Raw genomic sequence first — 26,129 nt, 5'->3', positions numbered from 1 at the left:
GGAAAAAGACAACAATGAATTTAAGTACATTTTATCAATAGTTTAAAATACGCTTGGGCTGGACATTGCAAACGAAAAGGGCGATGACGTACGCGATGATCTTAGAAAAATATTTAAAGAGTGAAAACCTTGAAAAATAAAAATAAATAAAATGATTGTTTCAGCAAAAACAAAAAGGATTTGTTGCAAAAAGGAAACATTGCATACTTTCATCCTACTCAAGGGGAAAAACTGGTATTAAATCAGAAAATGGATTGACATTTTGCCAATGTAATTGACGGCCATGATAATACTCATCATCAACATATATGATCCAGTTAAGCACGCAAGCAAGAAAACTAATCCAAGGTATGGATCTGTCTATTCGGTTTTTAAATTAGACAAGCAATATTAGGTAGTTCAATCTTTGCAAACTGGAAAAACTGAAGGGAAAAGAAATTCAGTCTATGTGTTATCACTGAGATTTGTCTCTTCAATCAAACACGATGATATTCCGTCTATGTCTTGCCACTAAGATTTGTCTCTTCAATCAAACACGATGATATTCCGTCTATGTCTTGCCACTAAGATTTGTCTCTTCAATCAAACACGATGATATTCCGTCTATGTCTTGCCACTAAGATTTGTCTCTTCAATCAAACACGATGATATTCCGTCTATGTCTTACCACTAGGATTTGTCTCTTCACTTCAAACACGATGATATTCCGTCTATGTCTTACCACTAAGATTTGTCTCTTCAATCTATTACGATGATATTCCGTCTTTGTCTTACCACTAAGATGTGTCTCTTCAATCTAACACGATGATATTCCGTCTTTGTCTTACCACTAAGATTTGTCTCTCCACTTCAAACACGATGATATTCCGTCTATATCTTACCACTAAGATTTGTTTCTTCACTTCAAACATAATGATATTCCGTCTTTGTCTTACCACTAAGATTTGTCTCTTCACTTCAAACACAATGATATTCCGTCTATGTCTTACCACTAAGGTTTGTCTCTTCAATCTAACACGATGATATTCCGTCTATGTCTTACCACTAAGATTTGTCTCTTCAGTCTAATACGATGATATTCCGTCTTTGTCTTACCACTAAGGTGTCTCTTCAATCTAACACGATGATATTCCGTCTATGCCTTACCACTAAGATTTGTCTCTTCACTTCAAACACAGTTATATTCCGTCTATGTCTTACCACTAAGATTTGTCTCTTCACTTCAAACACGATGATATTCCGTCAATGATATTCTGTCTATGTCTTACCACTAAGCTTTGTCTCTTCACTTCAAACACAATGATATTCCGTCTATGTCTTACCACTAAGATTTGTCTCTTCACTTCAAACACAATGATATTCCGTCTATGTCTTACCACTAAGGTTTGTCTCTTCAATCTAACACGATGATATTCCATCTTTGTCTTACCACTAAGATTTGTCTCTTCAATCTAACACGATGATATTCCGTCTATATCTTACCACTAAGATTTGTTTCTTCACTTCAAACATAATGATATTCCGTCTTTGTCTTACCACTAAGATTTGTCTCTTCACTTCAAACACAATGATATTCCGTCTATGTCTTACCACTAAGGTTTGTCTCTTCAATCTAACACGATGATATTCCGTCTATGTCTTACCACTAAGATTTGTCTCTTCAGTCTAATACGATGATATTCCATCTTTGTCTTACCACTAAGGTGTCTCTTCAACCTAACACGATGATATTCCGTCTATGCCTTACCACTAAGATTTGTCTCTTCACTTCAAACACAGTTATATTCCGTCTATGTCTTACCACTAAGATTTGTCTCTTCACTTCAAACACGATGATATTCCGTCAATGATATTCTGTCTATGTCTTACCACTAAGCTTTGTCTCTTCACTTCAAACACAATGATATTCCGTCTGTGTCTTACCACTAAGATTTGTCTCTTCACTTCAAACACGATATTCCGTCTATGTCTTACCACTAAGGTGTCTCTTCAATCTAACACGATGATATTCCGTCTATGTCTTACCACTAAGATTTGTCTCTTCACTTCAAACACAATTATATTCCGTCTATGTCTTACCACTAAGATTTGTCTCTTCACTTCAAACACGATGATATTCCGTCAATGATATTCTGTCTATGTCTTACCACTAAGCTTTGTCTCTTCACTTCAAACACAATGATATTCCGTCTATGTCTTACCACTAAGATTTGTCTCTTCACTTCAAACACAATGATATTCCGTCTATGTCTTACCACTAAGCTTTGTCTCTTCACTTCAAAAACAATGATATTCCGTCTATGTCTTACCACTAAGATTTGTCTCTTCACTTCAAACACAATGATATTCCGTCTATGTCTTACCACTACGATTTGTCTCTTCACTTCAAACACAATGATATATACAGAGCTGAAAAGATCGTGAAGCTAGAAAGTACAAACACTAAAAACGATTTACTAGTGAAATGAAATGTTGGGAAACAGATGAAGGCATTAAGCCAGTAAATTAATCACAAGGCAAAGACTTCTGTGACATTGGATTTTCATTCGAACCAAGATATGTTATTTCCCTTTCACCTCAACATATTTTGTGTTTAGCTAATATCGTGTAACAATCATAAAAAGACACGGATAATTTCAAGGCGATAAATCCGGATTTTCTATTTGATTATGTTTCTCACACATGCTGCAGTTTTCATGTGCAGTTTGTATACGTGTATAGCACACTACTGACTAAAGACAGCGAATACCCAGATTTGCTGTCGCAAAGTGGGCCACCATATCAAAGGCTTATGTTGTTGGCTTGAGAAATCATTGAAATGATCAGTTGGACCCTGTACGTAGGCGCATTGCATTTTTACAATACGGTGTATAGATGTGCAAGTACATCAGTCATGCAGACCGATCAAGATCAGAATTATAATTTAGGAATCGATCAGATTATCGGGTGAAATCCTTTCAAGAGACCTTACAACATTGATTGAAACTGAATGTTTTCTCCTTCCTTAGACGAAGAAAGTGAAGATTTATGTTTACAGAAGTACAGTTGACAAGATACATAAATAATCCATTAAGATATGAAGAGGAAACACACATCACGAATTCGTGTACTCGAAAGGGAAAATCACCCACTAGCCGTGGAAGATTATAAACCTTTGTAAAATATATTCAATAATGTAGCTCATACCAGTCAAGGAATCTTGCAAGTGAGAAATTCATGTGATCCTTGAGAACGTTTTGAAAGCATTCGATATTCTAGCCTTGGCTATAATCGCCAATCGAAAGACTAGAAACGATACAAATACAGAGAAAGAGGCTTGAGTGACAGAAGCAAATAAGATAATACATTGTTATACAATACCCTTGTGCTATCTAGTTATATGTGTCTGGTGCACACCTGCACTTACCCAGCAACAAAATGTTTCTGATTTTTGTTTGGTTATTTTTTTCGCTACCGAGTAAGTTGTTAATAAACTTTCCTACCATCATCTTCGTTGGCAAATTGCAATCACAAAGTTGTGTGGTACAAACGTTTATCATGTAATTGTTTATTTTTGAATATTTTTGAATATGAAACAGAGTTTGAAGAGAACCAAATATGAAAACAATATGAAACAGTTTGAAGAGAAACAAATATGAAAACAATATGAAACAGAGTTTGAAGAGAAACAAATAACCGGCCATATATGATCACATTAATATAATAGAATGGATTACTTCATGGCGCCATTTTGATCATATCGAGGTTTTGTTCTTGCATTTCGTCTTATTCGGCTGAAATAAACTCACTGTCCTTGCCAAGGTTGACTACTAGTTTCAAAATGATGTTAAATGAAAAGTAATATGAATGGAATGTTATTGTTCGCCACATTCAACATTACAGTGGCCCGTTCTTTGCTTCGTCAGTGATGCGGCAGCTTTTATTGTGGAGCCATCTATTATTAGAATTATTTTTTTTAAAATCGTTTTCATTTTCACATGACCATGAATTTATTTGCAGTATCGCTGCTACCTTATGTTGCAGTGTAACTAAAAATTTACTGTCTGGCAGTCTAGCTACTAATCTACTGTCTGGCAGTGTAATTATTAATTTACTGCGTGGCAGTGTAACTAATAATTTACTGTCTGGCAGTGTAGCTACTAATTTACTGTCTGGCAGTGTAACTACTAATTTACTACTTGGCAGTGTAACTAATAATTTACTGTCTGGCGGAGTAACTTCAAATTTACTGTCTGGCAGTGTAACTACTAATTTACTGCGTGGCAATGTAACTACTAATTTACTATCTGGCAGTGTGACTACTAGTTTGCTGTCTGGCACTGTAACTACTAGTTTGCTGTCTGGCACTGTAACTACTAATTTACTGTCTGGCAGTGTAACTACTAATTTACTGCGTGGCAGTGTAACTACTAATTTACTGCGTGGCAGTGTAACTACTTATTTACTGTCTGGCAGTGTAGGTATTAATTTACTGTCTGGCAGTGTTACTACTAATTTACTGTCTGGCAGTGTAACTTCTAATTTACTGTCTGGCAGTGTGACTATTAGTTTGCTGTCTGGCACTGTAACTACTAGTTTGCTGTCTGGCATTGTAACTACTAATTTACTGTCTGGCAGTGTAATTACAAATTTACTGTCTGGCAGTGTAACTACTAATTTACTGCGTGGCAGTGTAACTACTAACTTACTGCGTGGCAGTGTAACTACTAATTTACTATCTGGCAGTGTGACCACTAGTTTGCTGTCTAACAGTGTAACTACTAGTTTGCTGTCTGGCACTGTAACTACTAATTTACTGTCTGGCAGTGTAACTACTAATTTATTGTCTGGCAGTGTAACTACTAATTTACTGTCTGGCAGTGTAACTACTAATTTACGGCGTGGCAGTGTAACTACTAATTTACTGTCTGGCAGTGTAACTACTAGTGTACTACTCTCTGGCAGTGTAACTACTTGTTTACTGTCTGGCAGTGTAACTACTAATTATACCTAAGTTAAAACACATTTTTGACACCATCTGTCACACAATTAAATAAGGCAGGAAAATAAATAGAGACTTATTGTAAACTTTTAAAATCTTTCCCACAAAATGCTGTGAAAAACATGGGTAATAAATGTATTTTTAACATTAACACATACATACTATATCCAATTTGTACACTTATCTATTTTAGCTGTTATAGGAGATGCAAATGGCTGAAAACATGCATAACGAATTTGAATTGTAATAATTAATAACTGTTTCAAAAATAGAATTGAATGAGAAATTTATTGATAAGGAGGAGAAAGCAAATTAATGAATCCCTTTTCCTTAGTACAAGATGACAACGTATCCCAAGCTCAGATGGCTTTGACCTGAAACTTTCCATAACATTTTATCAACAAGTAGTCGTTTGAGTAAATTTTGTTTAATTAAAAATAATCCGTATTCAGTGAGTAGTAATTGTATAGAAACAAGTGGGCTTTTTATATTTCAGGACTGTCGATTTTTTTTAAAATTCCAAACAGTTTTACATAATGACTGGAAAACGACCGTAATCATTTCTATACATTTTAAAATGCCAAACAGTTTTACAGAATGACTGGAAAAAGACCGTAATCATTTCTGTACATTTTAAAATGCCAAACAGTTTTTCAGAATGACTGGAAAACGACCGTAATCATTTCTATACATTTTCAATTTCAAAGAAGCAATTAGGAAACGATCAATTAATGCAGTCTATTTACAGCTGCAGATTTATTTGCGAAACACTAAATATGGTTCATTTTAACAAAGAACTGAAGTAAAAATATATGGCTGAAAATTACTATGCATATATAAGAATGTAATTAGAATAGTTTTAACACAAGATTGCACTTAAACAAAAGACTCTTTAAATTGCCAGTAAGAAAATATGTATGTATGTATGTATGTATGTATGTATGTATGTATGTGTGTACCTTTGTACACCTTTGTACACACACAAAAATATATATATATATATATATATATATATATATATATATATATATATATATATATATATATATATATATATATATATATATATATATTGTTAATTTGGGTTCGTTGTAACGTTTATAATGATGGATATATCGTAGTAATCAAAGTATTTTAACTCGTAAGAAAATGCACTTATACGGTGACAAAAATCGTTGAGCAAACTCAAGCCATTCTATTGATTAAAAATTATTATTTGTTCCTCTTAATGGACTGAAGGTTGCACTTTGACCTTTCAGTGATTTCAAGAAGGGTAATCGCTATAGCCTCCATCTTTCGGTTACTTGCACAAATATATATGGTCATTCGTTAATTGGACTTAGTATTGTTGTATTCACAGAAACGTAACGTTTATAGGTGAACAAGGTTGGGACATATTATTATATTCAGCGAATGTTAGGACTCTGGTCAGTCGATTTGGATCTCAGGGCGACAATAGTTTCCCATCTTCACTATTTCTGACATTTTACTGTTGTTTTCACTACATCAGATTTTTTTCATGACCAAAATATAATATAATATAATATAATATAATATAATATAATATAATATAATATAATATAATAGTATATTATAGAATAGTATAGTATAGTATCGTATAGTACAGTACAGTACAGCACAGCACAGCGTAGCGTAGCATAGCATCGTATCGTACAGTACAGTACATTACAGTATAGTATAATAGTATAGTATAGTATAGACCGCTCCGGTGGCCTAGTGGTTAGAGCGTCCGCTTCGAATGCGGGAGGTCGTGCGTTCGATCCCAGACTGAGTCATACCAAAGACTTACAAAAAATGGTACTTACAGCTGTCTCGCTTGGCGCTCAGCATTAAGAGGTTAGTGTTATGACTGGTCGGCCTGGTGTCACAATAATGTGATTGGGTGGGACATCATGCTACATGTCTGCAGCATGATGCCTCAGTGCTAGACATCACTATAAACTGCCACATTGCAGACATCGTAGCAGTATGACTGAAAAATTGTTAAAGCTACTTTAGAAATCCAAATCACATCACAAATCACAACACATATTATATTATAGTATAGTATAGCATAGTATCTCATAGTATAGTAAAGTATAGTATAGTATAGTACAATAACACATACAATTTGTATCGTGTTATTCCAGTTTTATCCAAACATCTCACATCGAATCTTGACATGTCAGTATCATTAAATTTTTATACCAATTTGTATCATGTTATTTCAGTTTTATCAAATCATCTCACATCGAATCTTGACATTTCAATGTCATTAAATTATACCAGTTTGTATCATGTTATTCCAGTTTTATCAAAACATCTCACATCGAATCCTGACATGTCAGTGTCATTAAATTATACCAATTTGTATCATGTTATTTAAGTTTTCAAAACATCTCACATCGAATCCTGACATTTCAGTGTCATTAAATTATACCAATTTGTATCATGCTATTTAAATTTTATCAAAACATCTCACATCGAATCTAGACATTTCAGTGTCATTAAATTATACCAATTTGTATCATGTTATTTAAGTTTTATCAAAACATCTCACATCGAATCTTGACATTTCATTGTCAATAAATGATAACGTCTTCAATCTTGACATTTTAGTCTCACTACATTATATCATCTTGAACCTCTAGAGAACTATAGTCCGATCTAATCACATCTGATAACTGTAAAATGTGTACCCCAGGTCTGACACACGCTGCAGTTTGGGCAACCACCTGTTCCTACATCAATCAAGCCGTTCCAATAGGACTGCGGTCGTCTGCGCAGGGCATTCTACAGGGGGTACATCATGGTCTTGGTAGGGGCTGTGGGGCTGTGTTTGGCGGCATCCTCGTCTATAGCTTCGGTGAGTGAAGAAAAACTGTCATGTAAGCAGTTATTTTCATTAATAAAGACATGACAAGTGGCAAAACCTGATCATTGCAGGTTAATTTATTTTATTTTTTATTTTACATATGGATAAATAGAGAAGCATGCGTAATATATTGTTTCCCAATAGTTTTCTATTACTGACCCAAAATATATTTTTGTTATTAATAACTTTGACAGAGTTCGACTGATCCAGTTAGGCTATAATAGCAAAATGAAATCTATACCTTTCCGGCATAGATCGTATTGTAAACATTTTTTTTTTATTACGTTTTTTTCTTTCATATTTTGTTTCTTGTTAGCTCATACAAAAAGGTATTGTTATGGGTATCTGATACCTTGTAACACCAGCTTTTTTTGTCATCCATACGGGATGAAATACAATTAATCTGTTTTATAAGGGGATTCAAAACATTCTTTCAAAGCGTAATAACTTTTTCACATTTAAGTTCACGCATTTTGGTCAGAAACTTGGTACAGCCATTGCCGTATCTTAAGTTGGAAAATCTATATAATGTATACAACTGTTGCAAAAGGAATGAAGTCTGAATGTGTAAAATAATTATCATTGTAATTGGTATTTTGTAGCCAATATGATAGTCCAGTACTTCTTATTTCGTTGTTTGAATTAAAGGAAAGTAAAACACATGCCCTGCCTGCAATGTTAGAAACACACTTATTGCACTTCAATAATATGATTCCTTTTTCGTTCTTAATAACAAGGCATGATAGATTATGAAAGATTTTCATGACTTTTAGGGAGCGAAGTTACTTTCCGGTCGTATGGTATCGCATGCATATTTGTGCTGGCCGCATTCATCGGAAGCAACTACTTCCTTAAACGCCAAGGCATTCCGGTTGACAATCCGATACCCCATGAAATGCTGGAAGAAGACCGGTATCACTTGGATCCTCATGGCGTCCCTTCCGGTTTGGTACATGACCTGTCCAGTAGCAAGCTGAACAAGCAGGGCGGTATGTTTTAATCTGATATTCATTAAACAAATCGGACATTTGTGGAATTGGTAACATCAATGTAGGTCTTTTTATAAAGATATACAGAAAAATATACATTCAGAAAATCAACACAATCATTCATCTGCCAAACCAATTATTAGTGCACCAAATCAGTCCTCCAAGCTAAGTGCTATATATTGGTTGTTTGTGGAAACATTTGTGTGATATTGGGTGGTCTGGACTGATTTATAGGACTAACCATCTAGTTGTCAGTAAATGAAACATTAAACCAAACTGTCGATGAATTTATCATTTCATTAGTTAGTAAGTCGTAGATATTTATTTATTGTAAAGTTTTACGAAATCTAATTTGCATAAACCATGCCAAGGACACAAAAGGTCGTTTTTCTATTTACCGTACGAAGCACTTTTATTTATGTTATTTACATTCTACATTTAAGCAGTTGGAAAAGATTTTAATTTATAATTATTTATCAAAAGAATGTGATGTGGTTTGTTATAGGGATTCACTTCAATCGGAAAACCTCGTGGCTTTTATACAAAAACTCCACCTCCGAAATACTTGGACAGAGTGATACAGATTAAAAGCAGCGAATTGTCGGAAAATGGCGGAGAACTCACTGAAGCAAGCTAGGCAAAGTAGGACTGTGTCAGAAACATTATATCACCTTGTACACCTCTTAGCACAAGTTCAGTTAAAGTTCTCTAGTGGGTTCACACTTGAAGCATACGAAAGTATGGAGTGTTTCGTCTAAGAATAAATCATCTCAGTCGAGTCGACCGTAATGAATGCTAATGGTGTGTGATATGCACATGCACGCTCCAATGGGAATGGCCTCAATTGTCTCCATTGTTGACTAGAAAAGAAAAAAAGAACATAGGGATGTAAATAATTAATATTTTATTAGCTGCCCTCAAGCCTGTGGCTGGTATTACGTCATAAGAGTTTCATAATGTCACAGTTGTTACGACTCTATGGTCTTATACCAAGTAACAGAAAAGAGCAAAGCCAACAAGTTTTGTAAAATTAAACAAATCATTTATTTCCCTATCACATAAAGTGAAAACATAAAAAGAACTTATAGTATTTAGAATTAAATCCCAAATAGTCCTGAAAGTTCTTTCACAAGTCCGAATATAAAGTTCCCAATGAATTCCAGTGGTGTTCCAAATAAATTCCATTATTGAACATGCTGATGTTCTAACAGCCTAGAATGTGCTAATGTGCCAACCGTCTTGATTCTTCCCAATGACATAATCCAAAATGTCCCGATTACTGGCCAAGGTTAATCACATAATACAGATAAACATAACATATATTCATGGAGAAAAGAAAACAAACAATACAAAAGCAGCAGAGAGGGCGAACAGACTCTAATTGGTTCACCCGTATTTTCGCAAAATACGCCTTCCTGGAAAATCGCTTAAAAAAAAAACAACAAACAAATGAAAACGCAAGGTCGTTAAATTAGCGCGGTGATGATGTTATCGAGTTTATCACTGATGTTAGTGAAGCACCGTCTGTAGATGATATTGATGGATCTATTAACAATTTAGTCGTGTACGATGATGTAATGCTTGATAAACAATCAAACCCTGCTAGAATATTTTCCAGAGGCAGACACAAAAACACAGATGTGATTTATGTAACCCAGCGGTATACACAAATACCAAAAGTGATCAGAGACAATTGAAATATTCTTGCTGTGTTTAACGGAGTTGATACTCACACGTTACGAAATATTCATCAGGCCTGGTGTAGCGGTGATATGGACATAATTAAGTTTAGAAATTTATTTAGTCAGGCTCAGTCAACCTCGCATGGATTTATAACAATAAATTTACACGATCCTTGAGCACGATATCGAGTCGGTCTTGATACGATTTTTGGATAATAGCAGCAGAGAGGGCGCGCCTCCAAATTGGCACCGACACAATCGCAAATTTTCCTTCGATGTATAACCGGGTAAGCCAATTCGTCGTTGACAGGGTTGTCTTACGCTGGATATCGCAATTTTTGGGGTTGTTTTTATGCGATTTTCCAGGAAGGCGCATTTTGCAAAAATATGGGTGAACCAATTAGAGTCTGTTCGACCTCTCTGCTGCTACAAATCAAATATGAATAACACAATGACTAGATTACGTGTCATTATTAACAGCAACGAAGCAACACTTTCAGGTTATTCAACCCAATACAGCTTTTGCATTATACGGTTGCATGATTAACATAAGAAATTCAAAGTTTAAGTATATCATTGATAGCTGAAACGTCGAGTGTTAAGTTTCAACACCTATTATTTTACGAGTCCGTTCGTCAGGCATCTAGCTAAATGGTCGTCTGCCAGAAACTTACCAATTTGGGAAGTATCACTTTGATTACCAACGTTATTCGACTCGCATTGGAAAATGCTGAGTATGTTTTTTGAATAATACGCGCTCATGACAGCTCATACTCTTTTAGAACGTATCACCACCAAAAGGCTGTTTTAATCGTTGGGTAACACAACCCTGAATGCAGCGTCTTTGCGCGTTAATACACGAGCACGTTGAATGGATCCTTCTTTCTATTATCAACGATTAAAAATCCCAAAAATCCACCAAAATATAATCTACCAGTCTCTGTAAGGTGAATAAGATGTGCTTCATTGTGACGTTATCAGTATTATATCAACGTTTGCCGCGTGCTAACTTGTAAATTTGTCTACTTTTACATTTTCATCCTATACATTGGTTAAAATCTTTACATTCTGCAGTAAAACCATGTATAGAAAACATCACAGAAAATGCAATGTGAATTGAGTGTCATGTTGTTATCAAAGAGTATGGTTCTCTCAATGTGGCATTTTACCAACAAATACTTTAAATCTTTTCTAACGGGAGATAACCGACTATGTGACTAGTGACCTTATTAGGTATCAAAGATAGAGTTATCTCCAGTGGCTTCTTATGTATTTCCGAGGCACTTTTCCGAATATTGGCAGAAAGGCCCGAGCGTGTTTCGGTTGGGATCCCCTCATCTGATAAAGATATAGGTTATCACTGCCGACAAAACTAATTCATAACTAGAAAAGTGACATTTGTAAATTTTATAATTATCAGAAAAATATGGAGTTATTTTTACCTTACTCTCTAGATAACACTTGTACACACACGCACATAAACACACACACACACACACACACACACACACACACACACACACACACTACATCTACCACCCTTCTATTCAGTCCCTAACTTGCCACTAACTCGCACACTCACAACTCACCCAATCACAACTGTACGCAATTCACCACTCATTTCACACTCAGTTCCTAACTCTCGCGTCCATCCACCTTGTCATTCGCTCCCTCATTCTCTCACTTCCTTACAGAAGCAGTCACCAGTTACGGTGCTACCCTGGATACAACAAAGCTGAACGGACAACCTGAACCTGCAAGTGAGCAAAAAGAGTGGACCGGATATAGTGGCCAGTATCAAGGTTCTACTGACCCTTTCCGCCGACTAAATGAAAAGTCAGCTGGTCAGTATGAACAGCCAACTGGTCACAAAGAACGTACCAATGGTCAGCATGACATACTGAATGGTCAGTATGAAAAGTCAAGTGGTCATCATGAACACCCTGGTGGCCATTCAGAACGTACTGGCGGCCAGTTTAATAACCAATCTGGTAGCCAGAATGAGAGAGCGAGTGGACGTACTGACCAAGTTAGTACTCATCAACATAGAGGCGGAAGCCATAGGGACAAATCAAGTAGCCATCCCAATCGAACGGAAGACCGACACGACCGATCCAGTGATCGTTATGGCGTCCAGGATGAGCGTGCAGGTTTTCGTCATCGCGAGGGACATAGAAAACACCGTCGACGTGAGTATATTATTATTATTATTATTATTATGTCACAGACGCTATATTTTTTAGGAGAATAAATACTTCAAAATTAACTTTCCTTCTTGAATTCAGGGCCATGAGGTTGTCAATACTTTCTCTTAGCAAACTCCTTAATCTGTATGGGTATTGCATCATCATCGACGTCGTCTTCTTTCGGGAACTTTCTATACGTTAATCAGTTACGAGATCCAGCGAGATAGAGAGTCCTTCTCAGAAGCCATACTTGTGGTATGCTGGTAGATTTACCATTGCGTTTATAAAGTGTTTAGATGTTGAAATAAATTCATTAAATCTCAAGATACCGTTACAAAACATACATATATAAACAGAGTGCAAATCAGGCTTTCTGTTAGTATCTGTATTTGTAATTTATAAGCTGATTTTGCTTCAGTCTGTCTTGTTCAAAATCGTCAAATTTGGTGGTCGCATATAGGAGAAACTGCCACTTTGCTCATCGTACATGTAAAATGGAGAGAATATTGTCTGCTAGTTACCTTATCGGGAAGCATCTATACGTGATATTGACGGCACTACATAGACTCTCTATGACATTTGTTACGACTCTTTGATCTTAAACTAAATAACAGAAAGGAGCAAAAACCAACAAGTTTTGTAAAATTCAACCAATAATTTATTTCTCTTTAATACAAAGTGAAAATTTAAAATGAGCAGTATTGTGAATTAATTACCAACTATTTCTTAAAGTTCTTTCACAAGTCCAAAATTATAGAGTATTCTGAATGAATTCCAGTGGTGTTCCGAATGAATTCCATGCTTGAATATGCTTATGTGCCAATAGCCTGGAATAGTGATTTAGTCATAAATCAATGAACACTCTGTCATTCCAACAAATAATTTCAGTAAATCAAACACAACTAAAATGGATTCCACTAAGACTGGTATTAAGATATGAACTGAGTATTTCTGAAGTAAACAAAACTATATACCTCTTGACCTGACCTATGCCGCAATAATCAACCGAAAATACACTGCCATTTTAATGCAAATTTCGATCATTTTCGTAAATAAGGTCAGGTCTATTTACTTAAATTCTATCAAGTTACCTGGAAATGGGGATGTAGACCATGATTTTCTTAAGGAAATACCAGTGTTCTAAATTACATACAAATAATAATAATCTTAATATATAATCTACAACCACAGAGAGAAGTTAGCTACGAAATATTTCGTTTACAAAATAACAATATATTAGTCAGTTAGGCCACACTCCTACCCTCAATTATGGAGAAAAGTCGATTACACAATGCAAATTAAATATACATAGCACTCTAACTCCTAAAGATCATCATATACCTGTTACTGGAACGACTACATATAAAGTATGTTAAGTATATTGCACCAAAATAATAATAATAATAATAATAATAATAATAATAATAATAATAATAATAATAATAATAATGAGATTATTATTATTATTATTATTATTATTATTATTATTATTGCTACTACCACTACCACTACTGTTTTTCCTACTTGAGGATATAATGATGAGAATATTTTTTCAGGCTCAACTGACGAGAAATTAAAAGAAGCATATGGACTTGACAAGAGACAATCCTTAGATGTAAGTAATTTGAAGAATTTCTGTTAAGAATTCAGAACATGCTCTGAAATTGTTCATATAACCACTTTGGTAAAATCACATAAACAAGAAAATATAGATCTCTGCAAAGAATTGACCCGATAAAGCAAATGAAAAAATAATTAGGATAGTTAACAAATAGCCCCCCCCTCCCCACTAAAAATAAGACAACGGATACAGCAAACGGTAGACTTATTTATTACATAAGCAGAAACTAATTAAACAACTAAATGTGATTAAATAACTAACAGCTGAAAATGTAACCAATATGTATGTATGTGTGTGTGTGTGTGTGTGTGTGTGTGTGTGTGTGTATGCATGGATGGATGGATGTATTTTAATTCAATGGCATCTCTGGACAAAATTGGCTATATGATACAAATGTATGCATATATGCGCTTATGTTATTTAATCATAATAAAATTGATAATTTATTTTATGTTCTTTATGGTTCAGTATGGCTATGAGTCACCTGACCCCGTGACCTTTGATCAGCTTCCTGACCTTTCCCAGCGAACGAACCGGTCAAAGCGCCGCCAGCAGGAACAGACACCGAATGCTTCGTCTAGGCATTCTCAAAGTCAACAAGAGTTTGATGGAGACCAACTATTTAAACCACACTAACTATTAACACAGTCTATATATTTGTCTATGTTTTATATTTGCCTTTGAGAAAGAATCATTAAGAGTCAAAAGCGCTCAGGCTAGTTAAATACTAGTTTTGCACTGTTCGTTGTGAGTTTATTGCATATATATATATATATATATATATATATATATATATATATATATATATATATATATATATATATATATATATATATAGTAGCTGAGTATATGCCTGCATAGAAGAATAACAAGAATTTTATTCTGAGCGATTTACGAAGTCTATTTATTAAACCTAATCTATCAATGGCCGCATCATTTAAAAGTTTCCCATCTTGAATGCGATAGTTCAGCAGGGACATCCCCACCTGCGTAGTACCACATCTATTTATACAAAACGTAATGTTTTCCTTATGACCAAAACTTCTATTCAAAGTAACAAGAAGCAAAGATACGCGTGTTATATAGAGAAAAGCTAAATATATGGGAACGTTATTGTAATTGCCGTCAATAATGTGGAAGATTAAAGATGTTTGCCCCCACCCCTCCATCTCATCCCCTACCCACTCATTTCCAGTTATAAAGGTCATTTTTGAAGGATAAAAATATCAAGATGGCCCTTACAAGGAAAACGGACCACCTCTTGTCACGCTTGAACCCCATGGAAGAAAACCTGATAATGATTTAGGAATAATTAAATAATTAATAAAGTATTCGGCAAGCCTGTTGTTAGATTAAACGGTTATATTATATAATATTTTAAAGAATTTATATGTGGAATTCTTGACATGTGGAGATTAAGAACTGTCTTCCGCTATTTCTACGAATGCTTATGAAACATCAAAAAGATCGTTGCTTTGTGCAGCCGTGGATAATGACCTGGAAAGCCAGAAAACCAGATGAAAAGTCGCTTTATCATATATCACCAGTTGAAATTAACCTGAAGGAAATGAATGGGTTTACAAAATAGTTGATCTTTGAATTTATTCAGTTTGACGTTTTGTGTTGTTTTTCTTTAATGGAGAAAAATATACTGGAGATATTGTTTAATACTTAAGGAGTGTACGCCCTTATCACACCTCTTTGCTAAGTTTCTCCACCCTGTTGCATTATTACAGTCTAACTGTGTGGTATCATGATTATGACAATAATATTTTGACGGGTCTGCTTTGAAATGTGGTGTACTTTTTATTCGCAAGAAACCGCTTTTCATAGCCACGTAATCCCTAATTTTATTCCCAGATTTTAACTTCATCATTGGCGCCCACCCCTAGGGTCTCAGGGAAGTGAGGACAGGAGGTGATATGGGGGCAAAAGGTCAGATGTACACAAATTTCAATTACAGTAACATTTAAGAACAGGTTCGGACTAAACATGATACATCATTTAGACATAGCAGAAACACGGATCATATATAGGGTAGATTTTGAATTATTAGGTGACGGCGAATCTGGATCGGTGATGTTGGGGCATGCATGGAGTTGGAACAGAAAGATGCAATTGAAAGTCTGGGAATTTGCGATGGCTTGTCATTGCCGTTCCACTTTTTATTTAACAGGAGGTCGATTTCAAGTTCAAATTACCAAGTCAGAAGTGTTATTCGATGTCAGCCACTATTATAGAAAAAGCATGATGGGCGAGAAATCAAGGATTAGAAACTACCAAGTGTTTATTATACTCCTCAATTTCAGAACTAGTTTGTATTTAAACCTAAGTTGCTGATTATTTCTCAAATACACTGTGTTTAAACAGGACCAGAATCATCATACTTAAACCTTCTCAATTTGTATGCATCTCAAACGTTTCCTCTTCAATATAATCTTTGTGAAGTCTAATCGACAGACTATACGTCTTTGGGTGATATTCAGGACCAACTACACTAGGACAGGACCAACTACACTAGGCCAGGACAGACCACACTAGGCCAGGACCGACCACACTAGACCAGGACAGACCACACTAGGCGAGGACCGACCACACTAGGCCAGGACAGACCACACTAGGCCAGGACCGACCACACTAGGCCAGGACCGACCACACAAGATCAGGACCCGCTTCACAAGGTCGGGACCTATTAATCCAGGCCAGGACCCACGTCACTAGGTCAGGATCCACTAACTAAGCAACGACCAATTAAACTAGTACAGGTTCAACATACTAGGTCAGGACAACTACAATATACTATGACCGACTATGCTAGGTCAGGGCCAATTTCACAAGGCCAGGGACCACTACAACAGGCCAGGGACCACTACAACAGGCCAGAGACCACTACACTAAGCCATGACCACCTACACTAGGCCAGAACCAATTACACTAGCTTTGGTTCTTCTAGACCTGGCCAGAACCTACTACAGTATGACGGGACCCACTACACTAGTTAACATCATTTACAATAGGTCAGTATCCACTGCATTATTTCTAAACCAGGTCAGGACCAATTACACTAGGCTAGGTCCCGCTACACAAGTCCATGACCCACTACACTAGGCCATGATCCACTACACAGGGTCAACACCCACTACATAATGTCAAGGCAAAGAGCACTGTCAGGTCCTGACAATAACATTACACTTGGTTATGGACTCACTACGCACCGTCAGGACCAATTACACTAGCGTAAGACCAAATTACACTAGGCCTGTACTGTAGTCATTTTCAGGCTCACAATTCGACCCCTGTCTGTATATTAGAGGTTTGAATGTGCAGGTTGAGAAAATACATAAAGTTGAATTATGTTAAATCATTTCGTTTAACGTTATACAGTTGTTATTTTTAGATTCTGTCATTGAGTTTAAATGCGATGTATTTGTTTACGCTAGTTACAGTAATGGTCCACACAATGTAGAAAAGTTAGAGTCTATGAAGTTTTTGGTCCTCGAGTTTATCAAAAAAGAAAAGCACATCTTTGAGCAAATGAATCTGAAATTGTATTTCAGAAATCTGATACAAATCTCATGATATTACTTCAACTTCCAGAAAATTGTATGCAATCCGGGTGATAGAATTGTTTGGAATAATTAACTTCTGGATACACCCGTAATTTGATACAAGATCAACTGACATACAAATATATTAAATACTGCTCTATCTCATATATATATATATATATATATATATATATATATATATATATATATATATATATATATATATATATATATATATATATATATATATACATATATATCTCACGTTAAATTTTATCGTTCATTCTTCATTTTGTAGAAAACAGTCTCATGTATTCAAAGCTACCTTATCTTCCATGAAACGATATGTATGCTTCTTTCTTGTCAGTACTAAAGAATACTGGAATATTTCCTCTTGTATAATCTGTTATGTTATTAGCATTGAATACTGAACTATTTTCTTTTGTATTTCATGTTGTATTATTACCAATGAATACTGGAATATTTCCTGATTTATTATCTTTTATGTTATCAGCAATGCATATTGGGATATTTCCTGATGTATCTTTTATGTTATTAGCAATGCATATTGGGATATTTCCTGATGTATCTGTTATGTTATTAGCAATGCATATTGGGATATTTCCTGATGTATCTGTTATGTTATTAGCAATGCATATTGGGATATTTCCTGATGTATCTGTTATGTTATTAGCAATGCATACTGGGATATTTCCTGATGTATGTGTTATGTTATTAGCAATGCATACTGGAATAATGCCTTTGGTGTCATCTTTTTTAGCATTAACTTTGTTCTATGACAAAAGTGGTAAATGGGTTGGAGGAAGTAGAAATTTTTAAATGAATGACCTACGATAACTTATTCATATTTTCCTACAAATAAATTACCATGGATATCTTACTCCTATTTTCTGGCATAAAATGGGAATAAATACTCCGACATCGATTCACAGACGTTCAATTTATTAAGTGTAAGTTAATGTGAAAAGGCCATTTAGATAACACCATGCTATACATATATGTAAACAAGACGTAAAGTAGATAGTAGAAATGTAGTTGCATGCCTAATTTGTTGAGCGAATAAACAATATACCCAACATATCAACAAATGACATTTTTCTTCTGTTTTACGTTCATGTTAACCGTAAAGTTGTTTTATACCTTTGTAACGTGCTATAATAACAGCATATAGACCCAAATCATGGCAAAGAGGATCGGTTCTACATGCGTGTACATTCTTACATGATTAAGCTGCTATCCGCTTGTTTGCTATCAAACGCTTTGTTGACGTCAGCTATAATGAAACATTAGAATTTCATTGGATGTCTGAGTACAGTTTTGTGTATTTTAAATCTATTGTAATAATTAAAGTACATAATACATTAGTTATAAAAGAATAGGGATAATACACGGTGTGTTGTTTGGAAGCGTTTGCCTGAGAAATCAGAAGAGATACTGAATCAAAGATTTGCTTAATTGTCACAGCTCTTACTTCCTGCTCCAGTAAACTTAACCACAGCAAAATAGTATTACTTTTATGTAATTACAATTTTATCAAACCTTGTAGCAAGCATTTAGACTGGTTAAAATCGAATCATGTGACACATACAACTGGGAGTTATTAGTTCGTAAAACCAACAATGAACTACTTTTGTATCCATGCTCCTTTCATGTGTGCACAATATTTGAAAACAATCGTTAAAATATAATACTATTATTTATATGTTGTGATCCGTTATTATTTGTGTACTTATTTGTCATTATGATAATTGAAATTCCAATTTAATAAAATTTATGAAGTCGTGAAAGTCGATTACACACAATGCATGCACGATCTTCAAATAGAGGTCGTTCATGTGCAATGTGAAATTGATTTTGCAACTTCACACAAAGGCCGTTCATGTGTACCGTGTGATCGATTTTCAAGCTTCACACAAAGGCCGTTCATGTGTACCGTGTGATCGATTTTCAAGCTTCACACAAAGGCCGTTCATGTGTACCGTGTGATAGATTTTCAAGCTTCACACAAAGGCCGTTCTTGTGTACCGTGTGATCGATTTTCAAGCTTTACACAAAGGCCGTTCATGTGTACCGTGTGATCGATTTTCAAGCTTCACACAAAGGCTGTTCATGTGTACCGTGTGATCGATTTTCAAGCTTCACACAAAGGCCGTTCATGTGTACCGTGTGATAGATTTTCAAGCTTCACACAAAGGCCGTTCTTGTGTACCGTGTGATCGATTTTCACGCTTCACACAAAAGCCGTTCATGTGTACCGTGTGATAGATTTTCAAGTTTCACACAAAGGCCGTTCTTGTGTACCGTGTGATCAATTTTCAAGCTTTACACAAAGGCCGTTCATGTGTACCGTGTGATCGATTTTCAAGCTTCACACAAAGGCCGTTCATGTGTACCGTGTGATCGATTTTCAAGCTTCACACAAAGGCCGTTCATGTGTACCGTGTGATCGATTTTCAAGCTTCACACAAAAGCCGTTCATGTGTACCGTGTGATCGATTTTCAAGCTTCACACAAAGGCCGTTCATGTGTACCGTGTGATCGATTTTCAAGCTTCACACAAAGGCCGTTCATGTGTACCGTGTGATCGATTTTCAAGCTTCACACAAAAGCCGTTCATGTGTATCGTGTGATCGATTTTCAAGCTTCACACAAAAGCCGTTCATGTGTACCGTGTGATCGATTTTCACGCTTCACACAAAAGCCGTTCATGTGTACCGTGTGATAGATTTTCAAGCTTCACACAAAAGCCGTTCATGTGTACCGTGTGATCGATTTTCAAGCTTCACACAAAGGCCGTTCATGTGTACCGTGTGATCGATTTTCAAGCTTCACACAAAAGCCGTTCATGTGTATCGTGTGATCGATTTTCAAGCTTCACACAAAAGCCGTTCATGTGTACCGTGTGATCGATTTTCACGCTTCACACAAAGGCAGTTCATGTGTACCGTGTGACCGATTTTCAAGCTTCACACAGAAGCCGTGCATGTGTGGCGTGTAATCGATTTTAGAGCTTCACACAGAAGCCGTGCGTGTGTGACGATTAATCGATCTTCGACCATCATGACTTCAAAAATCCTGTAACATAGGAAGTTCCTTTCCTGTAACATAGGAAGTTCCTTTCCTGTATCATTGGAAGTTAGTTTCCTAAATTATAATGACTGGAAACGATACCCAGCATATCTTCATTTTCATTAAATCGTATAAATTATCATGAAAAACTATTTACTCTTTTAGCTCACATAACGGATGCTTGGATATTTTGATGAGAATGTATACTCATCTAATAGTCTTTTTACGAGAAAAGATTTATCCATCAGTTTTACGAGATTTTCTCATAAACTCTTAGTCAAGCTGTTTCCATGACCCGAGAGAGAGAGAGAGAGAGAGAGAGAGAGAGAGAGAGAGGAAGTTCAATCCTCTTGAAAGAGTTGTCACTGGACAATGAAGATATGGCTACAACATCTGGGGAATTTTGGCAAGCGAACGTACTCGGGATCGACTGTAAAGACAGAATTCTCTTTGAGTCTCTGGCGAAGAACTTTTATTGAAATACTCAACATTTAAAATTACATTCCAATACCAAACTACATAAGCTTAAATTACGGATATAAGAGATACATATAATACTACAATATTCTTTCACTTACCAACATCATACATTGTATAATATCTGCCGTTTAGAATATAATACAGATAATTAAATATCGAATAAATTCACGGTAGCTAAAGAATAAAAAATTCAGTATTTCATACTAATACCATAATTGTAATATATTTTATATAATTTAATCTAAAATGTCAACATATTAAACTCTATTATTTAAAGAGTATTTTATTTCTAAATTAACTATTACTGAGTATGAAGTTGGTAGCGAACGCTGCTTTTTACTATAATCAATAATGTAATTACAAGAAAATATAAGTTCTTCAAACAGTTAAACTTTACAATACATTATATTAAAGAATAGTAAGAAATATTAAAATAATCCAATATTACAACGTACTGAGGTTAGATTAACATCTTAACACTTAAAATCCTTATAACACTAAAATCCTTATACTGTATGAAAAATTGTACATAGACGATAATCTTACCTGAAAAGACAGAAGTCTCTTTGAGTCTCTGGCAAAGAACTGGCGTGCCCGTGGGCTGGGGCTTTTTTTTATCCGCTTCTTAGGACAAAGCCAAATACGGACATGGCCTAGTTCTTGTGTACGCCAGAATCTCAAAGTGAGGCTTCATAGTTTCTTACAGACTATCGTCTGGGTCTATGTACGTCATAAGGTAGACAATTCTGCAAGATCAGCTCATTTACCCATCTAGAAAAATCTTTGGAATTCGTCTAGTTCATCGATCTACACAACTTACCGATGGTATTTATTTTTTTTGGCTGACTTATGATGCAGGGGAAATGTATGTATAAGACGGTTTTGTATTTTGTTCATAAGGGCGCAATCTTTATTAAATTATATATAATTGTAATACCGAAAAAAATGGATTTAATCTCAATATATTTTAATAGAAAATTACCTCCAATAAAATTTAATCAAAACTTACTTTTAATTCAATTTAGAGAAAACTTCAATCTTATTACTTGTACTAAAAATTCTGTCCTAATAGTCACACATGATGGCTATAAATAACAAATTTGAAGTGTTATACAATAGCGCCCACCCGAAATAGGTAGGAAAAAACAAGCTAAATTCATAAAAAAGCAGGTTAGATTATAAAACAATGGTATACAACAATGGTATTTTCAGTATGAATACGTTATACATCGAATAAAATATCAGAACGTACACAGAAATATACAACATAGTTTGTCTCTAAATTTGTTCTAATTTTTAATATCTGTTAGGTATTTCAGATCCCTCACTACCAAGTTTTTTTTTTACTGCGATTTTCTACAGCGGCCATGCTGCATTTATCAGAAAAAATAAATCCATAATTAATTGTAAAATTACATGTTTATTTTTTTATAAAATTGGAATGAAAAACAATAACCAACATCACGAACACGTAAAATCAAAATTGCAACATTCACAGAAGTGTTCAGTCAAATTTGTAACAATCACAAAAATGTACAATATAAACTGTAGCAATCAGCAATGTACAATCAAAACTGTAACACTCACAAATGTACAATCGAAATTGTTACACTCAGAAATGTACAATCAAAATTGTTAAACTCACGGAAGTGTACAGTCAAACTTGTAACACTCAGAAATGTACAATCGAAATTGTTACACTCAGAAATGTACAATCAAAATTATAACACTAACGGAAGTGTACAATCAAAATTGTCACACTCATAAATGTACAATCAAAATTGTAACACTCACGGAAGTGTACAATCAAAATTGTTGCACTCAAAAATGTACAATCGAAATTGTTACACTTAGAAATGAAATGTACAATCGTAATTGTTACGCTCAGAAATGTACAATGAAAATTGTAACACTCACGGAAGTTTACAATCAGAATTGTTACACTCAGAAATGAAATGCACAATCGTAATTGTTATACTCAGAAATGTACGCTGCATAGCGTTTAACTATCACATAATTAGGAGATTCAGCTACGAAATGCAATGATATTTTTGTTTTTCTTTTTAATGTGGAATAAATCTTAGCTATCTACTCAGAGTTTTTTGTGAGACTCTGGTCCAATGCCCGTTCAGTCCATCCTGTGTTGGCTGTCTTGGTGCCCTTGTGTATAGCTCGCATTGTCTTGTCATGATACATTGATGTGTTAAAATATTTGTTAAAACCAAGAGAAACAAAGCTAACACTTTGTACTTTCATACCATTCTTTTCTACTTGTCATGAAAAGAAATCTCTACATAAGTTTATACATTCATTTAAACGATACAACACTGTTAAAACATGCCTTTCAGAATGAGTATATCAACACTTCAAAGTTTTCACAAAAATTATACTTAAATATGGACCGGAATCATGTCAATATGATGACATATTTTGCTTTTTAAATTAACTAAAATAAAGAATAACAGCTGAAGAAGAAAAAAATGTCATTAAAAAAATCAGTTGCCTCATTTTCTATACTTTGTTTTGATACTTTTTCAAATGTAGGTAAATCAACCAATATCAACAAAGGGAACCTTGAGACAGTTACTCACAACCATCACACCTTCAAAACAGCCTATGCTGACAACGTTTGTGAAAAATAATTATCACAGCTTAAGATGACAAAGTTTGTGAAAAGGAAAGCTTAAAAATCACGCAGTATAAATAAAATTATAGTCATAAATACTGTGTTTCAAACATTGCCATTTTGAGACTAAAACGAAATATTTCACTCAAAATGTCGATGCCAAATATCAAGACAAAATATCGATGACAAATATCAAGACTAAGAGAATTTATTCATAACAAATAAATATTTAGCTGTGTAATCCTTATTGCTCACTCACTGTCTCATATAAGATGTATATGAATGGAAACTGACAAGAAATATTCTTAAAATGAACTTGCCTGCTTGGCAACACGGGTGAAAAGTAAATACATTTATTACATACCCATTTAGTCTTACACGCTTGATCGGGCGTTTGGTACAGCTGTTGAATCCGTATTTTCGTATCACACACCCAGATTGCAATTTACCACACCCAGATTGCAACTAGCCACACCCAGATTGCAATTAACCACACCCAGATTGCAATTAGCCCCGGGAGGCCGAGCGCTTTAAGGCGCTCGACTTTACAGATCACTGACACATCTCACCTCTGTCCGTGTGAGTTCCAGCCAAGGCTCGACCAATGTGGGTATGTGAGAGAGCTTGCCAGTATCTTCCCGTGAGTAAATGGTTCTTTCTAGTATCAAAACAAAGTATAGAAAATGAGGTTCTTTCGGCACGTTATTTATAGCTTATTATGTGCTGGAAAATTCCTCGTACGTACCCAGGGTGCACCATATGTTAAAACTATGGCAATTTTAACCTAGGATTTCCCGTAAGTGCCCAAAGTGCCTCTAGCATGTTAACCTACGGATTAATGTGAATTCCCGTATGTTCCTAGGGTGCCCCGTACTAGTAATCTCCAATCAATCTTGAGAGAAATAGCCGATATCCTTGAACGTATAGCAGCTATCAAAATATACGCTTGATGTAAGTTTTATATTACATTAAACTAAAAGGCAATATTGCTGATGAAATGTTAAAATTATATATAAGCCTCAATTGAAATTCAAACGTGATCTTCCAAACAAAAGTGGAATACTCAAATCCCAAGCTAATTCCATATTATTACGAGTCTATGCTCTTAAAATTAGTAAGAGAAAAGAGTGAAAGATAACAAACTTTGTCAAATCTAGCAACTAATATTTTTCCATAGAATACAAAGTAAAAATGAGAACGAAGAACTTACAGTATTGCGAATTAAATCCCCAAATAATCCAAGAATTACAGACACAGGTCCTAATAATATAAAGCCCTGAAAAAACCCTCAGCAAAAGTCACGAAGAGATCCAAAACTGAAGGCGATGACGTGTCTGTTATATTTTATGGAGTGTTGATGTGTCAACAGCCTTTTGTTGAGTCACAGTAATATAATTCCAGGTTTGAATTCAGTAGAAATTCCTATGAATGTCTTTATCTAAGAAATTTATGAGAGCACGTTTTTATTTCCAGAGAAAATAATCACTTGAATTCAATAATTTGAAGAAAAATAAATTCAGCCCAAACTGGTCACAACATAATACAACTTGAAGGTGCTAGATGTTAAATCAAGAATGACCAAATCCTCACAATAACAAGAATATATAGTACTCTACTTGATTTCAGGTCACAATTAGCATTTTCCAAAAAAAATAACCACATTACCTATTGGAAAATAACTTTCTTAGAATTATCTAATGAGCTTTGTTTATTTACAATGCAGTAACCTGTAATATTCACTTCTGAAACTCCAAACCCTGACCCAAATTAGCATACTTACTAATTCTTGTTTACCTGAATAAAAATCCTGATATTAAGTTCATAGACTTAGGGAATAATGAAGCTATTATTAGCTGTTTACATAAAATGAAATTCAGTTTTAAAAAAATAAAAGTCAGTCAGGTCAAGCAGAAATGAACTCAGTTTTAGATATGGTCAAGTCCAGCATACAATGTTACATTACAACAGCATGTAATGCAATGAAATTTTGTAAAACAAACAATCAAACAACTAAATATAAATAACAATATATATATATATATATATATATA

At 34.9% G+C, this 26,129-nt stretch overlaps 1 protein-coding gene across 1 annotated transcript in view; it reads left to right on the top strand.

The window, feature by feature from the left end:
• The window catches only part of LOC149791293 (major facilitator superfamily domain-containing protein 6-like), a 112,719-nt gene extending 94,687 nt beyond the window's left edge, over positions 1-18,032 (top strand). The window contains exons 4-8 of the mRNA XM_089969820.1: positions 7,686-7,847; positions 8,630-8,845; positions 12,222-12,716; positions 14,270-14,328; positions 14,803-18,032. Of these exons, the coding sequence (XP_089825946.1) occupies positions 7,686-7,847; positions 8,630-8,845; positions 12,222-12,716; positions 14,270-14,328; positions 14,803-14,970 (1,100 nt within the window). The 3' untranslated portion in view covers positions 14,971-18,032. The remainder of the gene's footprint in view (positions 1-7,685; positions 7,848-8,629; positions 8,846-12,221; positions 12,717-14,269; positions 14,329-14,802) is intronic.
• Positions 18,033-26,129: the final 8,097 nt, after the last annotated feature.

The sequence above is a fragment of the Sinohyriopsis cumingii genome, chromosome 9 (genome assembly GCF_028554795.1).
Source record: "Sinohyriopsis cumingii isolate HCF-2022 chromosome 9, ASM2855479v2, whole genome shotgun sequence".
NCBI lineage: Eukaryota > Metazoa > Mollusca > Bivalvia > Unionida > Unionidae > Sinohyriopsis > Sinohyriopsis cumingii.
The sequence above is the reverse complement of the archived record's forward strand: the minus strand, read 5'-3'. Positions and strand labels throughout refer to the sequence as shown.